Source organism: Vanellus vanellus (genome assembly GCF_965231255.1).
Source record: "Vanellus vanellus genome assembly, chromosome: 1".
Lineage (NCBI taxonomy): Eukaryota > Metazoa > Chordata > Aves > Charadriiformes > Charadriidae > Vanellus > Vanellus vanellus.
In genome coordinates, this window is record NC_138905.1 from 188,914,890 (window position 1) to 188,941,578 (window position 26,689).

Sequence of the window (26,689 nt, forward strand, 5' to 3'; positions counted from 1 at the left end):
CATGCTGAGGCAACGCACTGAACTAGGGCCAGTAACAACCAAGAGCCTACCTGAAAGGAAAGGGGGAAGGCTGAGAAGTTAGAAGTCTCTGATGCATCTAATGTCATGGTTGGGGTAGCTCTGACACAAACCAGCAGGCATGAATCCCTCTGACAACCAGAGCTGGTGGTCACGGGCCAGATCTGATCCAGAAACCTCTTGGCTACAGTAATGCAATATGGTGCACAAGCAAATGGGATCTCTCCCAGCAGGACATGCCATCCTGGACCCGGCTGGGTTGGTGCAACTGGATCAACGCAAGATGTGCTGAGCCAGTAGATGTGCTCAAACACAGCTGCACCTCTCCATGCAAACATGCCCGTGGTGAGGCAGGGCAGGATCCCTCTGCCAGCTTGAGACGAAAAGGCAGATTTTAGCAAACATAACGCAAAACCAAGCCGTACAATTGAGGCGAGAGCCTGGTGCTATTTATTTTTGAAAGAAATGTTCATATTTACTTGACTCTGCCGGATGATTTTCAATACCCATTGTGGATAAAACACACAGATGAGCTGTAGTGCTTGTAAAGGAAAGCTGTGAGCCTTGGCAAGTGGGGGTCATTACTGCTAGGGTTTCTGCTGTTCTGGAAAGTTTTGGAACCGGTTCAGGGTTGTTGGAGAAGCACACTAGCTGCGTAGTGCTCCTTAGGAATTCCGGCTACTTACAGTCTTGGCCTTAGGCGTGTTTCAGAGCTAATTCTCAAGAGATATGCAGATCCATCCTGCCTTTCTTCCAGCTACTGTTTCATCTGTCTGCCTAGCATGAGCGCACATTTGATTCGCAATTAGTAGGAGTCTGCAGAGATTCAAAAGTCTGCCCTGGTGGTCCCTACTGGGGCCTAGCATTGTAAGACCTTCCTATACATTTTTGCAGCATTTAGTTGCTACCAAGATGTAAAACAACTTCATGCAATTTCATTTTTATTTTTAAGTATTTTATAATGCTATACCTCGCATGCCATGTAAAAATGGAAATGAGATGCAATTAACTCAATAGATCTGGTGGATTCTGTGCTTGTAAAGATTCTGTCATTACCAAATCCATTCTTTTTCATGGCGTTTTGTGTAATACGGTCTTGCATCAGCTCTCATTTAGAAGGTTATCTCTGTAACCATAAGTGCTAAGAACATGTATCTGATCATAAAAGCTTTATTTTTTCCAGAACCTACATTATTAGTTTCTAGAATGCATTTGTCATCGGGTATGTTCAGACAAATGTTAAACGTGGAACAATGTCACAGCTTTCATAATGAGCATTAAAAAAATCTGAAATAAGCATAATTCACTTTTCCCAATATGTACATTAAATGTATAAATCTGTCTGCAGACAGATTCAGACATACATGCTGAAAAATCTTGAACATGAGAATCATCAGCATTTTGAACCGCTGCCATCTAAGCAATCCAGATACCACAGCCTTTAAACTGCAAATACTTAACCAAGTCCCTAAATATTTTAGCTCAAAGTTTATCTAGAAAGGATTAAAACACGGTCTCAAAGCAGAGACTGTGCCTGTGCAGCACAGGTGGGGGACTTGTGATTTCAGTGTGTCTAAGCCACGTGGTCTATACAGACAGAATGCATTTGTGCACACTGTGCTTGCACAAAATGCACCGATGCATCTCCAGATTTACAGATTTAGCACCAGATTTTCTTTCTGCCGTGTAACTCTCCATCTTATAAAACAATACTATCAAATGCACTTCTCAGTGTCATAGAAGACCTTAGTATCAAAGAAGGTATGATAATCAGATTTACAGAGGTTTGCTTCTCACCGCTTAAATAATTTCATCGATGGCTACTTTTTAAACGCCATTATCATAAAGTTTTTTGCATACTTGTATCTGCATGAGTAGCACTGGAGATGCCAAGCTCTTTTTCTTCTGAAACGAAAGAGCTGTTCTGCTTCAAATATATTTGCTTTAACTCTCCCAGAATGATTTTTTTTAATTCGGAGTGAAAACACATTTTACTGATCTCTACGTAGAATAACATAAGTGGAAATGTTGCTCAACACATGAAATTCAATATTGGGTAGTGTAAAATAACTGTCCATTTTCACTCTCTTTTCTCAAACTCGGGGTTAGCCCCAGCTGTGTTCACAAATGCTAATCAGAGCAGACGCACAGGCCACAAAAGGTTATGTCTTCCTCACAGCACAGTCTGCGGTCAGACTCCTATGGATTTCGGAGGTGAAGCCATGAGTCCTCCGTCCCCTCAGCATGCCTGAGCCAGCATTTTTCTCCCACCAGAAACACTCACCTGTTCCTGAAGGACTTTAAGCATCGCTTGTGTATGTGTTTGCTCTTCCTTGGCTTGCTCCAGTTCGGATTTTTTGTTATTTAATTCTTCCTGTATGCTCAGCAATTGCTGCACAAACAAAAGAAGTTTCTGGTTAGCGTCGCCTGGATCCAAAGCGGTTTTAAATCCTCAGTTTGATAAATCCTCATTTCAAACAATGCTTTGCAGTCTGCTCCTACATTTATTATTGTTGTGTAATCTGCTGTGTCTAAATGGACCAGAGGTAAATTATTTTCATCTGCATCTCCTTCTGCAGCAGTGCTCCACGAGTAATGCATCTGTTAATGTGTGTTAAGCTATTTGTTACATTAAAGTAGAAACTCCTGGTACAGTATATCACCCACAGAGCGACTGTCACATTCATCTGAACCAAAATCTTATTTGTAGAAGTATATGCGGTGGTTTTAATAATACTAGGGTAAACACTAGGGTACATAAATAATTTAAAAGCACAGCCTTTAATATAATTAGTCATTGGCCCACAGCCATTTTCATTCGATGCAAAGCAATATTCTGGAAAGCTTTCACACTGAGTTGCCAAGAAGACAAAAGCTTTCCTTTTTTTCCCTTGTGCTGTAATATTTTATTAGATCAGGAAGACTGACGCCCTACAATCAATATGTCAGCCAGAAAGACTGCTGATCTAAACTGTCAAAACAAAAAGCTATGACCAAAACCTGTTTTTATGAAGAGAATTCTGGGAGCTCCTGTCCCCTGGTCTTGGCTAGCTTTAGGTTCTGCATAGATTTATTGTCACTACCAAGCGCGGGTCAGTAGATTTAGTTAATTCTGAAATAATTATATATTTTGTATTGATGTGATGAATGTTGACACTCCTGAAGAGTAAGAGGAGACAAATGAGATTAAAAAGGAGTTTATGGTGCTTTCCCTCAGTGATCAAGAAAGGAAACTATGATTTGCTGGGGCAACATACTGCTTGCAAGCACATTCCTTTTTAAGGACTACCTGAACGAGGAATTCCTTCACTAACTTGCGTTACTGATCTAACCGTGTATCTCAGTATCTAAAGCTTAGTTTATGCTTGCGCTTAGGACTGGTAACTCTGACTCAAACCTACGTTGCATGTGTTCAGCATCTTGGTAAGTTACAGATAGCAAGCCTAGAAATAGTCCCTGGCCTTGTTCCACTGCACTAGAAGTCCCAGGCATCACAGGACTTGGCGCCAGTATTGTTTTCAGAGCTGCTTGGAAACAGGTGACATTTCAGGGACTGATGGAGTCATCGGTAGTATATTTCTGTTGCGAGTGAACACCAGCATGATGGATTAATTCAGCCACTGAAGTAAAAATACATGTGGGTATATGTCTGATTATATCTCACACACTCTACAGTCCAGCTGGGTTAGCTTTTTGATGGATCTGGCCACCTGGACTGCTCCCTGGGAGCCTTCAAGAGACATTCAGGTATGTGTATTCACTCTACCACAGCACAAGAGCATTTCCAATCTCAAGATTTTACATGAAATGACAAGGTCTGTTCCCCTGAGGCTCTCGTCCAACCACCTTTTGTGTGGGAAGCTCTACTTTGGCATTTCCTGACCGGGGATGGATTGACACCTCAGGCCTGCATTCATCTTGCCTGTTGGGTACTGCCCCCTCCATTTTCAGGAGATACACTGAATTGGTGTATATTATCATATGTCACACAATGGTACCCATGCAGGTTCTCAGCATATCTGTAGCTTTACAGACATTTCATAACTTTTTAGCTCAGAAGGGACCATTTGATCACCTCATGTAATCTCCTACAGACCAGTAAGTTTCACCCAGGACAGCTCTAGCTGGTTTCTGCAATTTAGAAAGAAGGGACTCCAATCCTTGGAAGAGCAGCAGAGCATACAAGGCATATACTTCAGAAAGATAGCATAAGCCCTTTCAAGGGTCACTAGCTGAGACAACTGAGGTTTGGTAAGCAGATGTGTCACCTAATAGGGGCTGCTGAAACGTCCTCTCCTTCACAGCTGCAACCTGTTTGGCCTTACACACCTGAACATGGCAAGGGCTTTTAAGAGAAAGGAGTCTTTGGCCCCCCCATAGCAGAGTCTTTTCTGAGCAGTTATGTCTCACCAGTATGACAGCCTCTGATGATTCAAAGGGAGGAGCCAAAAATGAACGACATGATCCTCACACAAATGCAGGAATTCATCTAGCCAATTATGTACTGGGGGAGGGAAGCCCTCTTTTTGTCTCTAGGCAATCAGCTGAAACCTTGAAGCATGGCATTTGATTATCATCATTGTCTCAGTGTGCTGCCACAAGTACTGGGGAGTCTGAGGAGAACCTCACAAGAGATCTTGTTTGCTCCAGAGCCTCTAAAGGAAGTGAATAGCCATGCATATCCAAAGAGAACAGCATCCCCATCCAGACTGCACCTTCATCCTGGTTCAGAGATTTTACTCCAGCTTCTGGGAGAAACCCTAGGGCCCATCCTTCTGAATAATATAAACTCCCATCTGGAAGGTACCAAGTGAGTTTTCAATCCCTCTCTGCCCCTGGAAAGCCTTTTTGCTACTGAATGACTGTTATAAGTGGGAAACCAAGTTTCACTTACGGGTTGAACCTCTTGCACTTCTGCCAGAACTGAAATTTCCTCCCCCATCCCACCTGCCCCCTCCACATGGTCCTTCTATGGCCAAGTTCTACATACCGCAGATCAGCTCACGAACTTCCACTGTTTTATTTTCACATCTCCCACTGTGGTCTCCTACTGTGATTTAGTCTAATTATATCCTTCTTCCTTTGATCCTGACTTTTTCTGTTCTGCGTTTGAGGCAATTTTCCCAAAACTGTCTGTGCATGGGAGGAAGCGGTGTGGAAGACGCTCACTGAGAGCACGAGATAGATGCTCCTCGATCTGCATTTCTGTAGTTGGCTCTTGACCAGCCGGGAACAGGAATCCCAGTAAAACATCCAACATGCTCCATTTCCCCGGGGTAAGAGAGTGTGCATTCTGGTTGCAGTATGAACTGCAAAGCACTTGTTATGAGAAAAACCTTCCAGCAGTCTTAATGGCTAAACTGGCAACTACCGCAGGCTTACTGGGTGTGCATAGGCTCCTATTTTCAAAGACAGCAAACGGGTCTTATTTTCACAGGGGTGGAAAACACAGTATCTGTAACTAAGGTGCCATATTCCCACTCACACAGAAGGTTTTTCATTCGCAGAACTGGGACCTTGGCATCAAAGATGTCAGAATTGTTTAAACCTTGTAGCCATCCCCTAGAGGTTTAACCTTATTTCCTTTTCTCTTCCTTTCATTTATTTATCTCTAAAAGCTGAAGAACCTGCTTATTTTGCATGGGTCAGGTTCTGAGATTTCTTTTTCCTGAGTGGTTGATGCTGCCACCAGGAAGTTGTAACACAGAGTTGTACCTGCCAAACAGCATATTTTCCCCTTCTAGTCTCCTTTTGGAAAATGAAGAAATAGCTTTGACTGAAAAAAATATCAGCCTAAGACAGACGAACAGCCTGAAAGATTTCAGCACAAACACGTGATGTTTGGCAAAATTAGAAGCAAATGGGAAGAGGATCTTATACTGGCAGGAACGAGGCAAGTTTCGTAACAGGGACTGCTGTCATGCCTGCTTATTAACAGACAGCCTCTCTGTAAAGATTGTAATGAATGATGCCAAAAGGATGATATTTAATTATTTTAAATTATTTTGTTTTTCACATAAATGTGCTTATTAAAAATTGATCCTATAGATATTCCTTCTGCCCTTCAGATTGCTTGCAAGTATGCACCATGATCCATGAAAATACAAAATTGTTCTTGGTTTTAATGTTTGTGCTGTCTGATACTGTTCCACCTACTTTGCCATCTCATCCAGCGTTTCTGCCAGAGCTTGCTTTCCCCTGTGCCCACCCACCCATCCAGCATTTCCTACCCCACTTCCCACCTGTTATATCCTGCTGACTTTTCTCAGAGCTGCTGCCAGCACAGCCATCAATGTCCCTTCCTTCAATCTTGTCTCACCTCTCCAGCCATTTCCTTTAAGCCCTGATGCCCCCAGCTTTGTGGCACAGCCACGGCATTCAGACAGCAGTTCTCCAGTTTCCTCAGGCAAAGGAGTGACTTCTTGGTTACACAGCCAGGAAATACCTGGCTCGTTCTTCTGTTGGCTTCCAGTGGTCCTCAGTGTGCAATTCTTTGGGTCCCTGCAAGTTATGGAAGGGTTTTTTCCCTGAGCCAAAATCCTAGTGTCAGGAAGCAGAAAAGCATCTCATGGTGCTCGTCGCAGGTCTGAGGATCCTGGAGAGAGACACCTGCACAGCCTAGAGCTCCAGCAGCACCAGTCTGGAAGCTCAGCTGGTCTACGTGCAAGCAAAACCGTTTGTCACCACGGCTGCCAGGTTGACCCTGAGAGATGAAGCCGTGTAGTAGGTCTGGATCAGGCTGGTAGACGTCACTGATATCCTCTTACTGGCATTTCCAGAGAGGAGACAGGAAAGGAGAAATAATTAACCCACAGGTTGTCTCTCCAGAGATTAATCAATGCATTTTAGACCAAAAAAAATGCAAGACATGCTGGTTTCCAGCAGCAGCTCTGGAGCTGCTCTGTGTAGAAATGGTAAATATCACTCTCCAGTATGAAGCTCCCTTCATTCATGAGGACTAAATCCTCCCTGTACAGAAGTGGGTAGCTAATTTCTCCGTACTGGGGGGAAGGGTGTGTGTGTTTTATTTTGGCTTTTTTCACACATTCCCACCTCCAATGCTGAATCTCTGTTAGAGACAGTTCAGTACCGCCCATATTGCGTAGACCTCAAAAGTGCAGACAGAAAATTACCGTCTTAAACCAATCTTCACAGCTTCTGAAACAGTAAATATAGATGGCATTATTGAAGCCAGCTGAATTACTCAGACTGTGTACAATGCAGTGCCAGTGTGGCCAAGAATGCTAACAACCGAACGACACGCAGTGCCTCAAAATATATGAGAAGCCCTAAAGGGAAAGTAACAGCTTGCTGTTGTGTACCACTGTGCAGCCACGAAACATTCCTTCTCTTGCCTCTCCTCCTCCCTGCCCACAGGTCTTCATTGCTCCCCAAAAGGCAGTGTTTCATGTGTACATTTAAATATAAATTATGGACACATCTAGAAGTGTGGTCCCACACTGAGCCTAGCAGGACAGAGAAAGGTCTCAGAAGGAAAGCGTGGTTTCCAGCATGAACCCATCAGCTTAGCATGCTAAGAAAAGGGAGGCAGATCAGAAGAGACCACAGGGCCTGAGGCTGTACTTAAGATACTGTAAGGCTGACAGAATAATGAAAAAGGAAAACCAGCATTTGCCACAAGTTTAGTAGTTATACTGCTGAATGGTCCTGCCCCTGCTATTTTGGTTATGGTTTTCTCTACAGCTGCTTGAAATGAAGTATGAAAAGGTTACAAAGACCTTAAAGAAAGGGAAATAAAGAAGAGCAGACAAAAGAACACCTCTGAGGTGGGAGCACTGACTTTGATCACAGGTTCTGCAGGCAGTTTCAGCAAACCCAGCCATGGGAAGGAGGCACAGACTCTCTCTCCCATTTCTGGAGTAGCTGCAGAGTGTCCAGAAAAGATCTGTGGCAAACTCTTCTGAAATTAGTATATCACTCAAAGAGGGATGGTCTTACACAGCTTAACTGAGCCAATGCAGTTGAATGGCCACCTTAGACACCTACTGAACTCAGGAAAACTGAACTCTGCTATCTATGTAACGTTTGGGGGCAGCATATTACTCTCCGCTTACTACCTACAGGGACTATATAGGTAGTACATTTCGCTATACAGGACATCACGGAATCACAGAATTGTCAGGGTTGGAAAGGACATCTGGAGATCATCTAGTCCAACCCCCCTGCCCGAGCAGGGTCACCTACAGCAGGTTGCACAGGACAGCATCCAGGTGGGTTTTGGATGTGTCCAGAGTGGGAGAGTCCACAACCTCTCTGGGCAGCCTGTGCCAGTGCTCTGCCACCCTCAAAGTAAAGAAGTCCCTCCTCATGTTTAGATGGAACTTCCTATGCTCAAGGTTGTGCTCGTTACCTCTTATTCTATCACTGGACACCACTGAAAAAAGACTGTTCCCATCCCCCTGGCACTCTCCCTTTAAGCATTTATAAGTATTGATAAGATCCCCCCTCAGTCTTCTCTTCTCTATACTAAAAAGACCCAAGTCCCTCAGCCTTTCCTTGTAAGAAAGATGCTCCAACCCCCTAGTCATCTTTGTAGCCCTTTGCCGGACTCTCTCCAGCAGTTCCCTGTCCTTGAACCAGGCAGCCCAGAACTGGACACAAAAATTTCCCTATATGAGAAAAATGGGGAGATCTGATTCACTACATGGCTAAAATGCAGGCAAAACTTATGTTTCTCAAATAGGCAGCCTGTATCCCTTTTTCAGTCCCAATGAAACCAAGGTTTGCAGACTAAAGAGTAACCTTGGGAAGCAGCCCTCACTTGTGCAAAAGTGCTGCCCTTTCCCCTAAACTCCACTAGAATCAGAGATCTATAAAGTATGAAATCACAGGCATTGAAATGACTGGAGAGTTCACCTAAAAATTAAAACACTCACTTATGGTAGCAATTTCTGAGGTTTTATTCTCTTTTTCTTTTTTTTTTTTTTTTTTCCCTGTAAGCAAAACCTCGCTGTGTGTTTTCTAAGTTCATTTTATAGAAAGAAAAAGAAGTTAGAGTCTGCCAAATGGAAAAGGACAAAAATCAGCAAGGAAAAGAAGTGCCTGAAAATTCTTAGAAACTGTTCACAAATACAGAGGGGAAGGACGGTAAATATTTCTTTCCAGAATCCTCTTTAGGTAGAAGGAAAAGAAATAATGAATCAAAATGAAATCTCAGGTACACAGCCAATTACAAAATAAAAATACAAATCCCTCTCCCAGTACTTCCACGGACCTTCTGGAAGAGTGTTTTTCTCTTTTTTTGTAAGACAGACAAGATTTCATATCACAAATGGCCAGCACATGGCAGGCTTGAATAATGAGAAAGTGACTTCCCAGCTGAGCAAATATGCATTAGTAACAAGACGCTGATGAGGCCAGACAAATCACCAAGGAAACGGGAGAATGTGAAAGACAAGTCAAAGAAGCTTTAGAAATGAGCCCTCAAGGAAGTTAGCCGTGTTGCAGCAGTAAGGGCAACGTACATGCCATCCTAATGTATGACAGGGCATTATTAAAATAAAGAGCATGATTGCGGATTTTTTTAAGGGAGGAAAAAGAAACACAAACATAACGTTTCTCATCCCTCCCACCTCTCGGGGACCACCTGTGTCATAGGAACTACGTGGATGGCATTATTTGGATGCATCATGGGGTTTGCAATCACAGAAGACTTCAAGCCCTGTCCCCCCTGCCCTAGGCTGGTGGAGAGCTGCACGTGGATCAACAGCCCAGCTCCTGTTTGTTGGGCATCCACCTGCAAAGCGAGTTTTCCTGGCTCTCTCACCAGAGGCAAAGACCATGCTGAACACGTTAGCTCTACAGGTTAACCACCTCAGAGGGTGCCAGGGATCTGGGTACACACCTGATGGGTGTATTTACAGCATTCAGAGCAGCAGCAGGCAGGCCTGAACCTGTGAAATATGCCAAATGAGAAAACAGACAGATGGACACACTGAGACTACCTAAAGGGAAGTTACAGAGAAGGTGGAGTCGGGCTCTTCGCGGGTAAAGGCTAAGGGTGAACAAACACATATTCAACAAGAAACATTTCTATTACATATAAGGAAAATATTCCACAGTGAGGGTGGCCAACCACTTGAACAAGGCCTCAGATAAGCTACGGATTCTCCATCCTTGGAGGTACTGAGAACATAGCTAGACAAGACCCTGAGCAAAACTGAGACAACTCCAGAGCTGACCCTGCTTTTGGCAGAGGGATGGTGTCATGATCTCCAGATGTCCCTACTGACTTACATTATTCTATGATTCTAAAAAATACCTAATAGATATCAGATAATTAGATCACAAATTATTTTGTTTCTATGAGGCATAGTAATTCAACCATACCAACTACAAGAGGCAGTGTTTGGGGTTGGACAGCAGATGAAAAAAGAACATGAATAGTGCAATGAATAGCTTAAGAGCCAGTTCTACAGCTTTCCTCTGTTAAGGAAATTTTAAGCATATCTCTTACTCCATTTGAGAAAGACAAATTCTTTTAGGTCAGCTATGGACTGTTGCAGCAAATGAGGAAAAGACCCAAGTTCTCAGGGACCTTACAGAATCAATTCCTCCTCTCAAAAGTGAAATTCTCTCAATTTACTAATAGATACTTAGTGCTAGCATCAAGGGTCCCTCTCTGGGATCTGACTTTCCGAGCAGATTACACAAGGTCTTTAATTTTGATGGTGCTCTGTGGAGGGGAGAAGGTTGACTGAAGCCCATTACACCTCATCAATAAAGCTCCCTCCTAACTTTTCTAAATTAGATGACTGTCATACCACATAGACCTGGACTTTACTGGCAATAGGTGAGTAGGCAGGTGGGCTTACAGTTTGCTCCGATCATGATCAAAGGAAGAGGGCATTTCCTAAACAAGCGCCATGTTCCCTCTGCCCTCATATCTGGCCTACAAGGCAACCAGTCGGCACCTGATGCAATGCTCAGTCAAAAGAAGACACGATCATCCATTCATAGCAACCTCCTCTTCTCCAGTCTTTCACCTGTACCTGTCTATTGTGGATATCTGCTCACCAGACAATGGCACTTCATATGTGTGATCCCATCTCTTCTTTCATTGAGCTGCAAATGAGCATGATACAGCACGCTCTTTCTCAACAAACCAAAATAGATTTTTTTTAATTTTGATTTTCCTATTCAAGAAGAAATCTTTTATTAATTGTAAAGGAAAATAAATAGACCCGACACATTTTAACTGGGAGAAGAATGGCATTAGGGAAGACAATCAATTTGGCCAGTTTCCCATTGAAACACAATTCCTAGTCATGGAAGGAGTAATGAAAGCATCAAATGCATTTGGAAACTGTAATCAGCAAGCCAATGCTAGTATTTAGAACTCACATAGTATCTCTAGATTGTAAAACTTATGAGATCTATCCTTCACCACCACTAGACTACACAAGTATGTTAATGAAGATACTAGTTGATTTCTTTCATATTTTAAACAAAATACGTGCAGCCAGCTAGTTCTCTCCAAAGTGTTTATTCTTGCTGCTAATCCCAGTTTAGCTTTACCAGTGGTAGCAGGCAAAAAGATGCTATCCTCCACCATCTTACCACTAGAACAGCTACCAAGAATTTGGCACTTAAAGCACCTGTAGGCCCTTATTTACACTTCCTCTAATATTGTTGAAGTGGTGGTGGCAGAAGTGGGAAATTAAACACTACTTTCAATAAGGAAAGGTTGTTAAATGCAGAGGAGAACCCATTTGGCTTGTCTGAGATCTGGTAAATAATTAGCACTTAATTGCCAGCTGCTCTTTTTTTTTAATATAATCAGAAAGAGTAAGTATTTTCTGGAAGTTTGAACGTGGACAGTACTACACAGAGCCCTGAAAAACACATGGGAACAACGATAACACATATGGGAATATTTCTCTCTTTCCCAGTAGGAGACATATTTCTTAAACAGTTTCCAAATATCAACCATAGAGTGGGAGAAAAAGAGACAGGCCTGGAAGTGAACATCTGGACATTGGGTCCGCTCCCTTGCACTTATCTTATATCCATTCCTTATAAAATTACCAGTGTTGATCAATATTGCCATTACTACTCCAGCACCACTTTTATAGGAAAACAGAAAGATCTAACTGGAATTCATACTGCAAGAGTAGTAATAAAAAACATTTCCTAGTTAATTATTCTGGCCTGTTTATTCAGCAGGTAAAATGCAAATACAAGGGATAATGTTTTTTATCTCTTTTATTTACTCTTCTCTTTACTACTGCATTTGGAGAAGAATCAGTTTATAATTGTGCATAAGCATATTGGGTGGGTTATACACTAAATAGGTTTGGTGAGCAAAAGGTAGGTGGATAAAAAAAGACTACAAATCTCCTCTACATTTAGGCTATATTAATACATAAGCCATAGCATGCTCCATCTATTCAACAATGATGTCAATTTCAATACTAAACTGTTAAATTTCAATACTAAACTGCTACTAGAACCTGCATATTTAAAGGTAAATGGTTGTTATAATGGTCACGGCACTCACATGACACCAGATTCAGCAATTTTCAGCCAACAGCATACGCGTCTGTGACTTCTGACATTTCGGAAAGTTTGTATGCGAGAGAAAGGAATGGCTGTGACAGTTAACAGCATCTGTGAAGGATCTGAGAGCTGCAGACCTAAATGCCAGCTGAGGCTTATTGGAATTTAATAGGTGGTAGATTGCCCTCTCCTATTAGCTGTTGAAACCTCCTGGACAGAAACATGCTCTTCCTCCCTGCTCCCACTGAAAGAGAACGGACCATGGGAACAGTCAGTTCTTCCCTTACTTGTATGAGAAAAACCTGCTTTTCATGACAGGGTAGGAGAGGAAAGATCTAAGCAATCCCATCTTTGCTTGTAGAAAAAAAAATAATAATCTGCTAGTGCGGACAGTGCCAGTGAGGACATCTGAAAAAAGAACTACCTCTGCTCCGGTGGCTGGGAATGGTAGAAATCCAATTCATTTCAAAAAGGCAGCACAGTGAGGCCAACACTAGCTCTGGCTTTTCTACTCAGAATGGTTACTATACATTAGAGATATACGATCTTGCTTAAAAACCTCAGAGATGACCCTTGTGCTATCGCACTTAGACAAAAGGGTCCTAATCCGCCTCCCAGTAACTGTACCATGGAAGCTGTGTGCACCCCACGGTCCTCGTCACCAAATATGTACCCTGGCCATCCTCCTTCCAGCGAGTGTAAGGAGGGAGCAGCGATGCACTTCCAGCAGCTCTTCTCACCCTCCCAACCACATCGGTGAGGCACATCACGGACCAAACTGTCCTTCCCTGAATGAGCACTGAAAGCCTGAAACGATTGCTAGTCATCTGGGATTTATCAGAGCCCTTTAAAAATAGGTGTACAAGTCTTAGGTGCACGTGCTATTTATTTTACAGGCTAAACGATTAGTAAACTGCGAAAGCTAGTCCACGGTAGGTAGGAAATGTCAGGAGCGATGTGACCTTTGCAGTAAGACCTCGAGCTGCATAGTGAACAGCAAGGACAGGGAGGTGTTGAATAGGTGATGATAAACTCTGCAGCACCCAACGGGGGAACGGTCTCTGAGGTGTACGAAGCAAACTACACAAGCGGTAGTTCTGGCAGTTCCTGGCTTCTGAGTGCTCAGGTTCGCAATCTGCATTGCTGTTCGACTGAAATTGGTACTGGTTGGGGGGGAAAAAAAAAAAAAAGAAGACAAGACAAAAGAAGACTTTGATCACACCGCATCAGAGCGACACCCGTGCGGGATATCAACGGGGCCAGAACATGTTCAGTCTCCTGCTGAGACATCCCAAGCTACCAGAGTCGGTGGCACCCGCAGCAGTGCATCAGCCTTTCTGCCAGCCCTACGCCTACCACCCACGACTGTTCCTATTGTTCTTGCTTTCCGCTTCGAGCACTAATTTTAGGAGAGGCACCCCCGCACATCCCCTGCTCGTGCAGTAACCCCCTGGCTAGGCTTTAATGCACCACTGCTAACAAAGGGGAGCCTCTGCTGTCGCTGCGCGTTAGGAGTCTGAACCTGAGCTCAGCTAATCAGCTCAGCTCCACTTTAGGGTACCGGGGCAATGAGGTGCCTCTTCAACGTCCCAGATATACACTCTGGCATTTGCAATAGCAGAACTGTAGGCGCTTGTGTATATTTTCTGGAGAAAACATAGGTGGAAGTATGGTTTAAGTGGAAATTTCTGGATGACGCCCTTGCCTGTAGGAGCTTAAATTCAGCCCATCTTGCTCAGGGAGTTGTGAGAAGAAAGAACATTATCATACATTTACGTGATGCAGTGAAGCACAGTGCAGGATTACCAGCCTATCGGCAAATGAACCAGTTCAGGAATCAGTACAGCTATGCAATCATGGCCCCATACCTTGGCCAATTAAGCCCGACGAAAAGGCGGAACTAACTTGTTCAATTAGAGAGCCAAGCTAAAGGAGGTGTGCTCTGTAGACTTAGGACTAACTTGAGGAGTAAAACATTGCACTGATGGCTGTGCTATAGAGGTTGTTCCTGAACAACCCCGGACAACCAGTAAAAATCTAAAATTTACTTGGATGTGTGCTAATGACTGCCATCTCCTATGTGGCAAACTGACATTTTTCAAAGGCTGGTAACATTATCATTTTCAGGCAGATTTTACAAAGGATATGAAACCACATCATTAATTCAATAGCGACTCACTGTCAAATTCTGAATCCTTGTTTCAAAGCAGGAAGGTGGCAAGCGTATTTTCTCAGGAATTTTCTTTGGTGGACAACAAACAAGAAAAAGCGTAGTTTTCACGCTTTGTTCTTGGAACGGCTGAAACATTTTGATAAGTGTTTTTCAAAAGAATTCTGCTTGCTACTCCATGTGGAATATACTAGCCCAAATGGTTAAAATTTGGAGAAATTATATACCCACTGAAAACCGATGCTCATAACGCAAGCATTAAGCAACACTACTAGGTGATATTTTCTGTGTTACCTATAGTCATGTATCTGGTAAAATATTTCAGACAGAGAGACAAGATCTAAGAAATTCTTACAACCGTTCTGTGAAGTATTGTAAAAATAGTTACAACTAAAACATCCTTCCTTGTGATCACAGACTTTTGTTAGAGAATACCAAACACCGCTGGAAAAACAGAGCCATTCGAAAAGTGATCTGCTTGGTATGTGTGTTCTCCTATAGAAATAAATTGAAGGCAATACCACCTATGCAGCAGTGACAAGTTAATTCAATTTCCATCTCAAAATCAGGTAAAGTGTATCTCATTTGTTACCATGGATACAAGACATTATTTCAATTTGTTTGAGATCTCACAGTAGGTATGAAATTAAACTGTGACACAGTTTTATGGAGGAAGTTGACTAAAAACCCCATAAGTTCAATGTCATTAGTCCAAAGGATTTTTTTTTTTTAGACACAATAAATAAGCAGGTTGCTGCTACTGCCCATAAGGTATACTTCATGAGGGAACATCTGTGTGTGATTTTGCTGATGCTACTTGCTATCAGTAGGAGTGATGGAAGAGAAAATAAACATTCATTTCATCAGTCCTGCAAATGTGGGAAAGAATCCTGAAAAATGTCCAGATGGTAGAAGTACATTAAAAATACATTGATGTTGTGTTATTTGCTATTGTTTGGCACCAAGTATGTTTACAAAAAAAAAACTTTCTTGATTCTGAAAATGCATCCACTTTTTCTTAGATAAACCTGCTTTTCAGGCTGCAGCTTAAATCACTTATTCTCTAGTTTTCAAAGTTAGAAGAAGAAAAAGTGTATGAAGAAACAGGGTAGAATGAAGAAGAAAGAAGGAGGAGGAATACATTTTTTAATGCTGACATATATGTAGGGTTCAGGAATTCAATGGCATTCAGTTTACCTTGTCTGGAATTAATTTTAATATATACAAAAGGATAAAAGGGAATAGAGGTCTTCTTGTTAAATTATTACTACTCAAGTCCTGGCTATACGTTTAATATTTCATAGAGAGACTGATTTCCATAGATGCTGAGCACCTGCTATACCGATGGATTTCAGCTAAGGTTGTCATCTCTCGACGTTTACAAAACCAAGCTGAGATAAAACAGAGTCTACCTAAATCAAAGGTTTATTTCTAAATATTCATGCATGAACTGCATGAAAAGCACAAAGGTTATGAGATGTCATGACTATGGCTAATCATTGAAATCCAAAGCCATCATCCAGCTGCTTAATTGACTGATAATTTCCCACCAAATATTCTGAACTCCACCTCCCGTGCTTCTGTGTTACTGCCCTCCTCAGCATATTGTCAGACTGGATTATCTGCAATGTCTTCTCCAGCTCCTTGGGCCATCTCTAATTATATCCCACCGGGAGTTAGTAGGTCTGACCCCGAGATGGCAAACTAGAAAAATTCCGTACCTCACAGCAAAATTGTCACGAACATAGAAACTCTCAGAGAAACAGGGACTACAGTGTCCATTGCTAGCTCTACGGAGAGAGAAGTAAGCCGCACTCTGTTATTGACTTGCATTATTAACATTCGCTTGAAGTTACAATAGAAATCTATTTATATTCTCCAGACTTGATTATCCTTCATCCAGACCCCAGGTAGGAAATTATAATAAAGCAAAATGAGCGTTAGGGCTCTAGCATTTTGATTTAGTAGTATTTTGTGCCCACTTTTCACTGATTTTAATGGAGAATTAGCATCAGGCTCAAAATTTAGCACAATATTTATATATGCAGTTAAATTTAATGAAGCCAGTGATATTTAAGTATCCATTTATATAAGGATAAGACCAGGAACAGACCTCAAGCATATCTAAAGTATGCTGAGACCTCAAGTATTTCTGATTAATGACTTTATTCCTAAATTCAGGAAAGATTTTATTCCTGAATGGTCAATGACTTCTTGTCTGTTTTTCAAGTATTTTGTTCAGAATTACTCCATTATACCATAAATCATCCTGCTTTGGTGAACCTCTGCAGGTTTTGAAGGGGTTTATGTTCACAGAAACACACATGTAGGGTTGTCTTGTGCACTGTTATTTGGTGTTAGGTGGGATTTGCAGACTTGTTGGATTTGATGGGTACCATGACGGCAGTGAATTTCCTAATCCAAACCAGGTATCTCACGTGTAAATGAATGTCTCCTGTTTTTTTTGCCTAAAAAAGCAGCTTAGTACAATCTGGAAGTGGGTACAACTTGTCCCCTTCTGGGATCTAATAGCCAAGAGTGACAGAGGAGCGCACGCGTTGCTTCAGGGCGCAGATGAAGGAGGCAAAATTCACCTCTGCAGTGACATCTGGAGAAGCTCTGTTCCAGATGGGAGCCCAATCCAGTGTGAGCCACTGCCCTTGCGCTCTGTCATGTAGCAGCTGAATACAAGTGCCTGGGCAGAAGAGAGGTTATAGAGACGCATGTTGGATGAGGGGTGCTTAGGTGTTAGCAGACACGTCAGACGAAGCAGTGGGAGCAGTCTGGATGTGCTTGCCAAGGCTTGCCCAGCGCAACGTCAGGAGCACACTGACAAATAAGGGAAAATGGATAAGATAAACTGAACTCTCCCGTGCAGGGACATACTGCAGTTTCTGTCTGATTGATGTCAGGGGGAAAAAAAAAAAAAAAAAAAAAAAAGGCTTTCTTGCTGCACTAAGGCATTTAAAAATTGCCTGAATGAAAAGGTTACATGCATGGGCCAGCATAAATGATAAGAGCTCAGGAGATAGCATTGATGCTGCTATCCACTTGCAAGTTAGCAGGAACGGAGTCTGAACATGCTGGAGAGGTCTCAGTCATCCTTAAAGAAGAGTCAGCAGAAAAAAGCCAAAGCTGAGAAGTGGAGATGCATCCAGATAAATGCAGACGAAGACACCACCAAACAGTGGCTATGCTACACTAGATAAACTTTCTTGGAACTTCTGTGCAGCATTAGGGCCAATAGGATTAAGTGAGGAGAGCAATAGGGGAAGTACCTAAGTTACTTGTTCCTAAATAAACATACGTAAGGAGTTTTCTTGAATGATCAACAGGTTTACAGCTTATGAATTCCTAAAAGGACTATCTCTAAATATGTCCCAAATTCCTCCTCTCCTTTCCCCCATCTAAAATCCGTAAGATTTTGCCTCTGAAAAGAAATCAGGACCTTCATGACTAATAGTCTGGAATACAGCACAGCCCCATGGTACCACTTTCCTAAAAAAAGAAGACCCGTTTTTTCTTCCTTAGCAATACCTGCTGCATGCCTTGCATTGTCTGCTGTAGGAATTGCAGCTGCTGGTCCTTTGTAAGGCTTTCTTCTGTTCGAAAGAGCTGTCCTTTCTCCTGTTTCAGGAGCTCCACTTCATTCCTATAAGCATCCAGCTGCCATCGAAGACTATCGTTCTCTTCCTTCAGCGCATACGCTTGGGCGGCTAGAGCTAAGAGAAAACGAAAATGTGAAGAAATCAGTAAAATTGATTGTTTCCTTACAAATAATGCAGAGGATGCTGTCAGGGGAGATGACAATACAGCTGAAAACCAGTGAGACATTTCGGAGCTGAGGCAAGACCCAGCAGAGCTGAAAATGATTAGATTCTGGCAAAGACTGTCGCTGGGAAGTTATTTCCTGGGATGGAAGGAGCCATAAAGCGACCCTGGATAATTCAAACACTACTTGCAATCTGGCTGCTAAATTTAGGCTTATATTTTAGGAAGAAACTGGCATGCAGTCCAAGGGCAAGGCACCCACCAACTTCACAACATTTGCCCAGTGATGTTATAGGAACTGATGCAGCCGTTTAGTATTTATATTAGTCTCGTGGCCAGATGTTCCAATCAGATCTCTGCTAAGGAATTTCGACTATGTAAAGTTGCTGGATTTAATCCCACGAGAGAGGAAACACAGAAATTCCTCTCCAATCTTGCTATGAATTACTTTGTAGCAATGGTTATGAGGAACCATTTAGACAGAAAAATGATGTAATAGAGTAAAATTATATAAAATGCAAATGCTCAAAAAAGTGTTGGCACTACAAGAACATTACTACATTAAAGGCATTGAAAGACACTTAAGTCATTTCCTTAGGAAGCTCCATTTGGCCCCTTTTCAATTTAGAATGGCATTTTTATTATCATAACTGATAGCAGGTGTTTGTGAAGAAATCGATTAGTATGCAGGGATGGAAATTACATTTGCCAAATGACTTGCACAGTCTGCAATATAAGCTAAAATTTGTGTAGCAAAAGGCAGAAGGCTATAAAGCATGTACTAGGAACATTATTTAAATAAATTATCCAGACATAAATACATATAGGCAAGTGTGGCTTTCATTACTTTAGGGATGTGGTTATCATCCTATAGAAGAACCCACTCCTGGTAGTATTAATACTTGGCAGTAGCAGTGGTCATTTGGCATAGCAAACTGCCGTACTATACTATTTGCCTTCTTGGAACCTGGTAACACAACAGCATTACAGAGCAGCTGTAATTAAAAAACAACAATCTACCATGGCCAATTCTATCAACATTTGGTAACTGAAGCACATAACTGATTTACATTCCTGATTAAATGATTTCAGGCTCGGTATCACAGAATTCTTTCTTGCCCACCTACAACAGCAATATGGTTAAACTCCAAATTATAGGAAATTGTATATTAACTCCATTTAATGTTAGTCCTCTCTTGACTAGACCTTCTGCAGATAAAGAGTCCCCTGTTCCCCATGATAACATGATTCAACACGTTTGTGAAATTATATCAGCACTTAGAATGTCACAATATTTCACTAGCAATAAAAACGTTTTATCTTTGGTAGGACAAATCTACCTTTTTCTCAGATAATTTTTACTAATTTTAAAACAGTACAAATGCATTAGCCAAAATAAAGTACAGTTAGCTACTATTCAAATACAGACATGAATTGGTTATTGCGCTTAATTTGGTTATTCTACAGACTCTCTCTGGAAGATTTAGCAACAGTTACAGTATTGTTACATCAAATTAAATTGTTCTGAAAAGCATGTAATCATCCTTCCATGACAAAATTTACCCTCAAGAAATTGCAATGATGAGTCCAATGGGCAAATAAGAGGATGAAATACTTTTTTTTTTTTTTTTTTTGTAAAAGCCAACCAGCTATAATAAAAGAAAGATAAAAAAAAAAAAAAAGCCAAAAAAATACCCCCCCCATTCTAACAAAAATTCAAGTCAAAATTAAATAGTTTGGGTTAGAAGGGACCTCTAAGATCATCTAGTCCAACCCCCTTGTCATGGGGAGGGACAACTTTCACCAGACCAGGTTGCTCAAAGCCCCATCCAACCTGGCCTTGAACACCTCCAGGGATGGGGCATCCAGAGGTTCTCTAGGTAACCTGTTCCAGTGTCTCACCAAGCCCATTGTAAAAAACGTCTTCCTTATGTCTAGTGTAACCTTACCCTCTTTCAGTTTAAAACTGTTGCCCCTTGTCCTGTCACTGCAGGCCTTGGTAAAATGTCTCTCTGTCATTTGTATTCTCTTACTCCTACCAATCAGACTCTCCCACAATTTAATTTTTTTTTTTTTTTTTTAAGTGTAATACCCAATTCTAGCCAGAAACTGCCTACCCTTCAGCTCCCTGAGGGCATGAAAGGAGACCATCATGGGCATACTCAATTTTTTACAGGGGCCTGGGAGCGGTAATTCATCTGCTGTCCATCACCTAATCCAGCTCTTAAAAAACTTCTGAGAGCTGCTGTATATGCGGAGGGCATAAAGCCTATGTACTTCTTGATCCCTGTCCTCACTGAAATGTGGGTTAGGACTCAGATTCAGCCGAGCCCTCCCTGGAAAGGCTGCCGTTGTGGATTTTCTGGGTCACACTCCAGCCCAGTTGAAAAACTCCTTCTCCTTTTTGTCCTCCTAGGTGAGTTCGGGCTAATGAGTGGGGCTAGGGATAGCCTGAGAAGTCTGCTATAGGGGCAGCAAATTAGGGGAAATGGAAAGGGCTACGACATAATGCAAAAGTAAGTAACCTGTAGGTGACGAACCTATTAGGGTTTAAAATAACTTACCCAAATGGAACAAGTCACAGTATATATGAGCAGTGAAGGTAACTGCCTGTTTTTCCTGTAGAAATACAGTAGAGTTTTTTACTGCTAAAATAATCAGTTGCACCTCTGAATGCCATTATTTCATTATTTTCAAATTGTATTTAGTATAACTGTATTAAAACCTATATGACAATAATTGCATTGCCGTACTACCCAGAAGCCCCATCCAAGGACGGGTGCCCTGTTATTCTAGATTGCAGATGCTGGAAGACAAAGACTGTGTTTGAAAGAGGTTACAATCTATTTTAAGGCAAAATGGAAATATCCCAAACAACTTAACGTGAGAGAATAGGAATACAGCAGAGATAAGTTTGTGATATTAGGCAGGATTCCCAGAGGTGTACAATTTCTTATCAACATTATATACACTCTGGTGATCTTCCTAGCCATTCATAGTAAGCAATTAAAGACAGAGTCCAAGGTAGAAATATGCCTTAAATAAGGAGGATGCAACACATATAGCAGCAGTGGAACAGAATACTAAATTGTCACAAGCTTTTAAATGAATTAATTATAGATAAGAGTCCACAAATGATTTGACATTAAATACATATAGTTCCTTTGCTATTTAATTTAAAGCTACAAATAGTTGGTTCCTTACGTGTGCAGACAGAGTGGTTGGCGGAAAAGAAGAATAAGTCAAACAAAGACTCTGGTGGACCCCAGGTGCTCCAGCTCATTCAACACTGGGTAACTGTTTTAAACTAAATTAGAAACATTCTTTGTGTTGACCTAACATAACTATAATTTTAAGATATTTATACTTTAGTGCACTAAAAGTAAAATAATTCTGGATCCTGGCCAATGTCTCTTTTGATTCCAACCTATTATATCTAAAACTAATTATAATTTATTTTAATTATATTTCATTTATAGCAATTATATATAAGAATATGTATTTTATTACATATTAAATAAAAAGGCACTACATTGAATACTAAATTAAAATTAAAGGAGAATTTGGGGGGAAAAGGGAATCTGCATTTTAAAAAGTAAATATTTGTCAAATTCTTACAGAAATTTTTGCTATGACTTCATTGTCAAAGCCGATTAATGTCATTTTAGTTGGAAAAGAAAAGTTTACTCCGCTCATCTCAATGCTGCTTCTCAAGCCGTTTAAGTTTGGTAGTTAAGATACTCATCTATGAAATCCTTCTCTGAGACATGCTAAAAAGCATCTTAGGATAAAAAGACAATGAATGCTGAAAACATTTACAGAAGAACTATATACAAGGAAGCTGTATCAAAAGAAAACTCTGACAAGAATCCCAAATAGCTGCTCGTGTTACAAGCAGAATATTCCTACCTAAACAAACACAGCTGGAAACCAGCTCAATATACACTTTACAGCATTTGCACTGGGGGATGCAAAATGATACCTGCCAGTCTCAGAGAAGCAGTTGGAGGAAGATTAGACAGATGTAAGTGGGGGAAACCTATGCATTGATATTTTGAGGACATCTAAGAGGTTGGTGTGATTTCCTTGCGTTGAGGCAGAAGTGCTACATACAACTTGACAACAGCCTCAGTGGCAAGATAGACTCTATGTGGTGGACCCAGGCTAGACCCAAAGCAAAAAGACACTCTTTTTAAAACCAGAAGTGACTGGCTGATCAGAAATCCACTGGAGTCTAAGGATATACACATTTACTGGTATCTCAGAAGAAACAAGCAATTAATTAACTTTATTTTTCTAGGATAACTTTCTCAGATAGTTAGGAGAGTGTTTTCTTTACGAGCTCAGTAACTTTGCTTCTTAGCTGGGCCTTTTCTAACTACTGAAGTTGGCAGTATTTTTTGCGGACACTGTTCACTCTCCGAGTGACAAGACCCATGTTTACAGTTGATGCCCAGGCATGGTATGCAGAGAGGCTCTTGCTTATACTTATTGCTATAACAACCAAGTCCAGCTAACTTTGCTACCTGCCCTGTTGGAGGGTCAGAAGCGGAAAAGCATAGAAGGGCCCCATGGTATTCCATCCCATCTGCCCCTTGCCCAGTATAAAAGCTGAGGAATCAAAGGGTCAGCTTTTTTTCTTCAATGGCCAACGTCCAAGGAGGACTCCGTCTGTTCTTCTGCCTTTGATCCCAGTCCTGAATCCAGATCCGGAATCCAGTCCCTGTCCATCATTGAGCCCAGCCTGGGACTTCCCCAGTGCCAGCCGGTGATGTGATTGTCATCCTGGGAGCTTGATACGGTTTTGTACATAATTCATTATTTTCTTTTTATTATTAACATTTCATTAAAGTAGTTTAGTTCCTTCTAAACTCATAAGTCTCCTTCTCCCTCCTCTGACTCTCTCTTTTAAGAGGGGTAGAGGGGAGTATCTGTCGGTCCCATCTGGGGTGCCCCAGGTCCCCAGTAGCCAGTTTGGCTTAAACCATGACAAGTACTGATCTGTACCTTTTACTTTTAGCTGGTGCTGTGTCACTGCATTTAATGTAATGCTTAATAATGCCCACTGGAGTTAATATACAGGAAGTCTTCACAGGTGATACAGGGTAATTGTAGTATTTTGTGACTCACACCATGTCATAGTGGCCAGGAAATAAAGCGAATGCCCCACATCTCTGAATATATCTATTTATTGAGGAAATTAGGTAGAATTCAAAATTTACTACCAGTTACACTATTGCTGATACTAATGTTTTATTACCTGCATTGTGCATTTCTCATTAGATGATGCCCTAATAACATTACAGTTGACATTAATGGCAGACTACTAATTCACATACTGGGGCCATTCTGAGTTGAAATGCACAGGCAGCAGGTTTTCTCAAGAGTCTGAGGCAAAAATCTGGAAGTAGTATCTGAAAAACAAATGAGCAAACACTAACAACGATAACAGAAAACCCTCTTGTAAATTCAAGAGCACAGATTTCCCTTAGGTCCTCCTAGCAGAACTTTTTCTATATCTTTTTTTCTATAGATTCTTCTACACTTGTATAGAAATAGATCATAAAACTGAAAACCTGTGTGCTTATTTGTCTATCTTCAGATGTTTGGTCTAACCTCTTCATTAGAATTTCTCATGGTTTTGGAACTGTAGCCAATGTATCGATATAGTGACATGAATGAAAACAGATGAAAAGCATATTCCCAAACCTTCCTGTCATCTGAGTTCTACTAATGTCATTACCCTAATTTCCTGACTTGAAAATAAGGTTTTAAATGATATAGTGCTCCTTTTGATAACAGCAACAAGAAAAGCATCAAAAACTGTCAAAATGATGGCTGTTATTATGGTAATTCTTTTCATCACTCCCATTGCAGAGCATTTACAATGTCAAAAATAGCCATCTTGCGAGACACAGTTACTTCTTCAAAGAGTTTTCAGCTTGAGGGACTGAACAAATGTGAGAGGAGAGAAATAAGGACACGAAGTTCACAACTATAAATACAAACAATAAAAGCTATCCCTGGCCTCTAGCTAGCTCGCTTGTTTTTCAAATAGGTGAATTGTGAAGTACAACCAGGAGAGAATCAGCAAGGAAAAGTGTTTCTGGAGGATCTGGAAGGGCATGAGCTATGTCTTGATGCTGCAGAAAACAGGGTAAGTTCTATAATAATGGCATTTGTCATTCGTAAGGAAGATGGTCTTAGGAGAAGTATAGCATGGATGGTCTTAGGAGATATGTTCTTGAGAAAGGGCTCAAGTGAGAGTCAACGAAAAGGAACACCTGGAAGTCAAACACGAGGTCACAAGGTTTGGATATGAATTTTGACAAAATAAAGACAGAGGTCACATTCTAAGAAGAGCTAGTTGGAACAAAATTTTGGACTGGAGTTCAATATGTGAACGAAGAGAAAAGGAAGTGTGGTAGGACTTCTGGTGATGACACAAGAAAGGTGGTGGCATTTTTAGCAGTTACTGGATGTAAGGAGGAAGAGTTCAAAAGTGAGTAATGGGCCCAGTTTCACGTTGAACGTGAAACTGTGAGAGGATACACTGGTGTGTGCATATGTCAGGAAAGGGTGATACTGAGATTGGGGCTGTCTTGAAGGAAAAAAACTTCCAGTTTCATAGACTAGATGGGACAACTGGACCCTTATTCATTTTTACCTATAAGGCTCTATTTAGTGCTTCATCCCCCAGGAAATTAAACTTTGTGCTACAGCCTGAGGACCCCATTGTGGTCACTCACTGGCAGGGGATGTGTGAGGCAATGCCAGTGAGTGACCCACACTTTGAGGGGGATGGGAAGGTCTGCGAGGTGGTGGGAAGGAAGGCACAGCCCTCATTGCAGATGGAAAGCTGGATGACCTCTGAGGTAGGGGGAGACAGTGAGCAACTAGATAAGTCTGAACCTATGTCTCCACCTCGAACTGTCAAAGCTGACCCTCTCTCTGTATTCTCCACCAGATGTCAGCTCCTGGCAGAATGAAAAGTGAGGCTGTTATTAACTATAACTGCTCAGGTATAGATCCATTCATCTCATACCTGACTTTCATAAAACCTACCAGAAAAACTGAGCTCTGAGAACAAGTTTTAGTTACACACGCTCTGTGCCTAGTTCAAAAGCATTTGGGAAAGCAACTTTTTGGTGGTATCTTCAAGAAGCTTTCTGGAACAGTAAGACTAAGCTACACCTTCATTGCTTTGAGGGATTTTCTCAGCCCACTTTACAACAATGTCAGGCTCCCGAAACCTCTGATACCCAAAATGGCTTTGATCCGTTGTCTCGAGCTCCTCGAAGACACTTCATTTTCTTTGTGGACAGTTAACTAAATACCTGATCAGCAGCATTAATAGTGCTTGGATGTCTATGATGGGTGCATAGAAATACATCTAATATTAGCATTTAAAATCGATGTTATTCCTATACTGCATTCTTTAATAAATGCCTCTTCCATTGTTTTCCACAAAAAGACACTATGTCACTTGGCTTTTTTTTAAAAAAAATATCCTTTGGTTAAAGCTTGAAAGCAGATCACTAACTAGCCTAAATAAACTTCGAAAACAGAATTAGAATGGTATAAAAATAAATAATTTGGGGCAATTACCAGCTAACCTAGCCAAGAACGGTTTTTTATTTCCCTCTTCAGACATAATGTAACCAAACAATGAAGTAATTTCCACATTTTTTTTTCTAATGTTAGGCACACTTCATTTGAATGTCTCAGTACCTGCAAATTTAAACTCTAAGGGCACTAATTATCCCATATGTGGAGGGGTTATTGTCATTAATGTTAGTGGGAGTTCGAGCCTGCACTCTGGGAGGGAGATTTACTCTTTTACAAAATCTGCTTTATTCAGGTGCAGTTGCTTCAAAGTCCTTCCCCCACCATGCAGCCTATGTTCAATGCAGAGAAGCTCATTATACCAGATACATTCATGATGACACCAGATGTTCAAATTGAATACTCATGAGAATTATTTTCAGGCTTCCTATTCACATAAAACTTGCTGGCGAACAATTAGTAAATGGAAGGATGCTGCCAAAAAAAAAAAAAAAAGAAGAAAAAAGAAAGAAAGAAAGAAAGAAAACAGAAAAGATGCACCATCATTTAACTGCAATTTTATCCATCCCATCCAGTACAGACAGATGTAACACTTGAGAAACCAAAGCCTTTCTCCAAAGAGAGTTTTTCTTAGTTTCCAAAACT

At 41.2% G+C, this 26,689-nt stretch overlaps 1 protein-coding gene across 1 annotated transcript in view; it reads right to left on the reverse strand.

The window, feature by feature from the left end:
* ENOX1 (ecto-NOX disulfide-thiol exchanger 1) overlaps positions 1–26,689 on the reverse strand; it is a 142,819-nt gene that overhangs the window by 26,530 nt on the left and 89,600 nt on the right. The window contains exons 9-10 of the mRNA XM_082486950.1: positions 18,245–18,429; positions 2,303–2,410 (exon numbers count right to left, since the gene is read on the reverse strand). Of these exons, the coding sequence (XP_082343076.1) occupies positions 2,303–2,410; positions 18,245–18,429 (293 nt within the window). The remainder of the gene's footprint in view (positions 1–2,302; positions 2,411–18,244; positions 18,430–26,689) is intronic.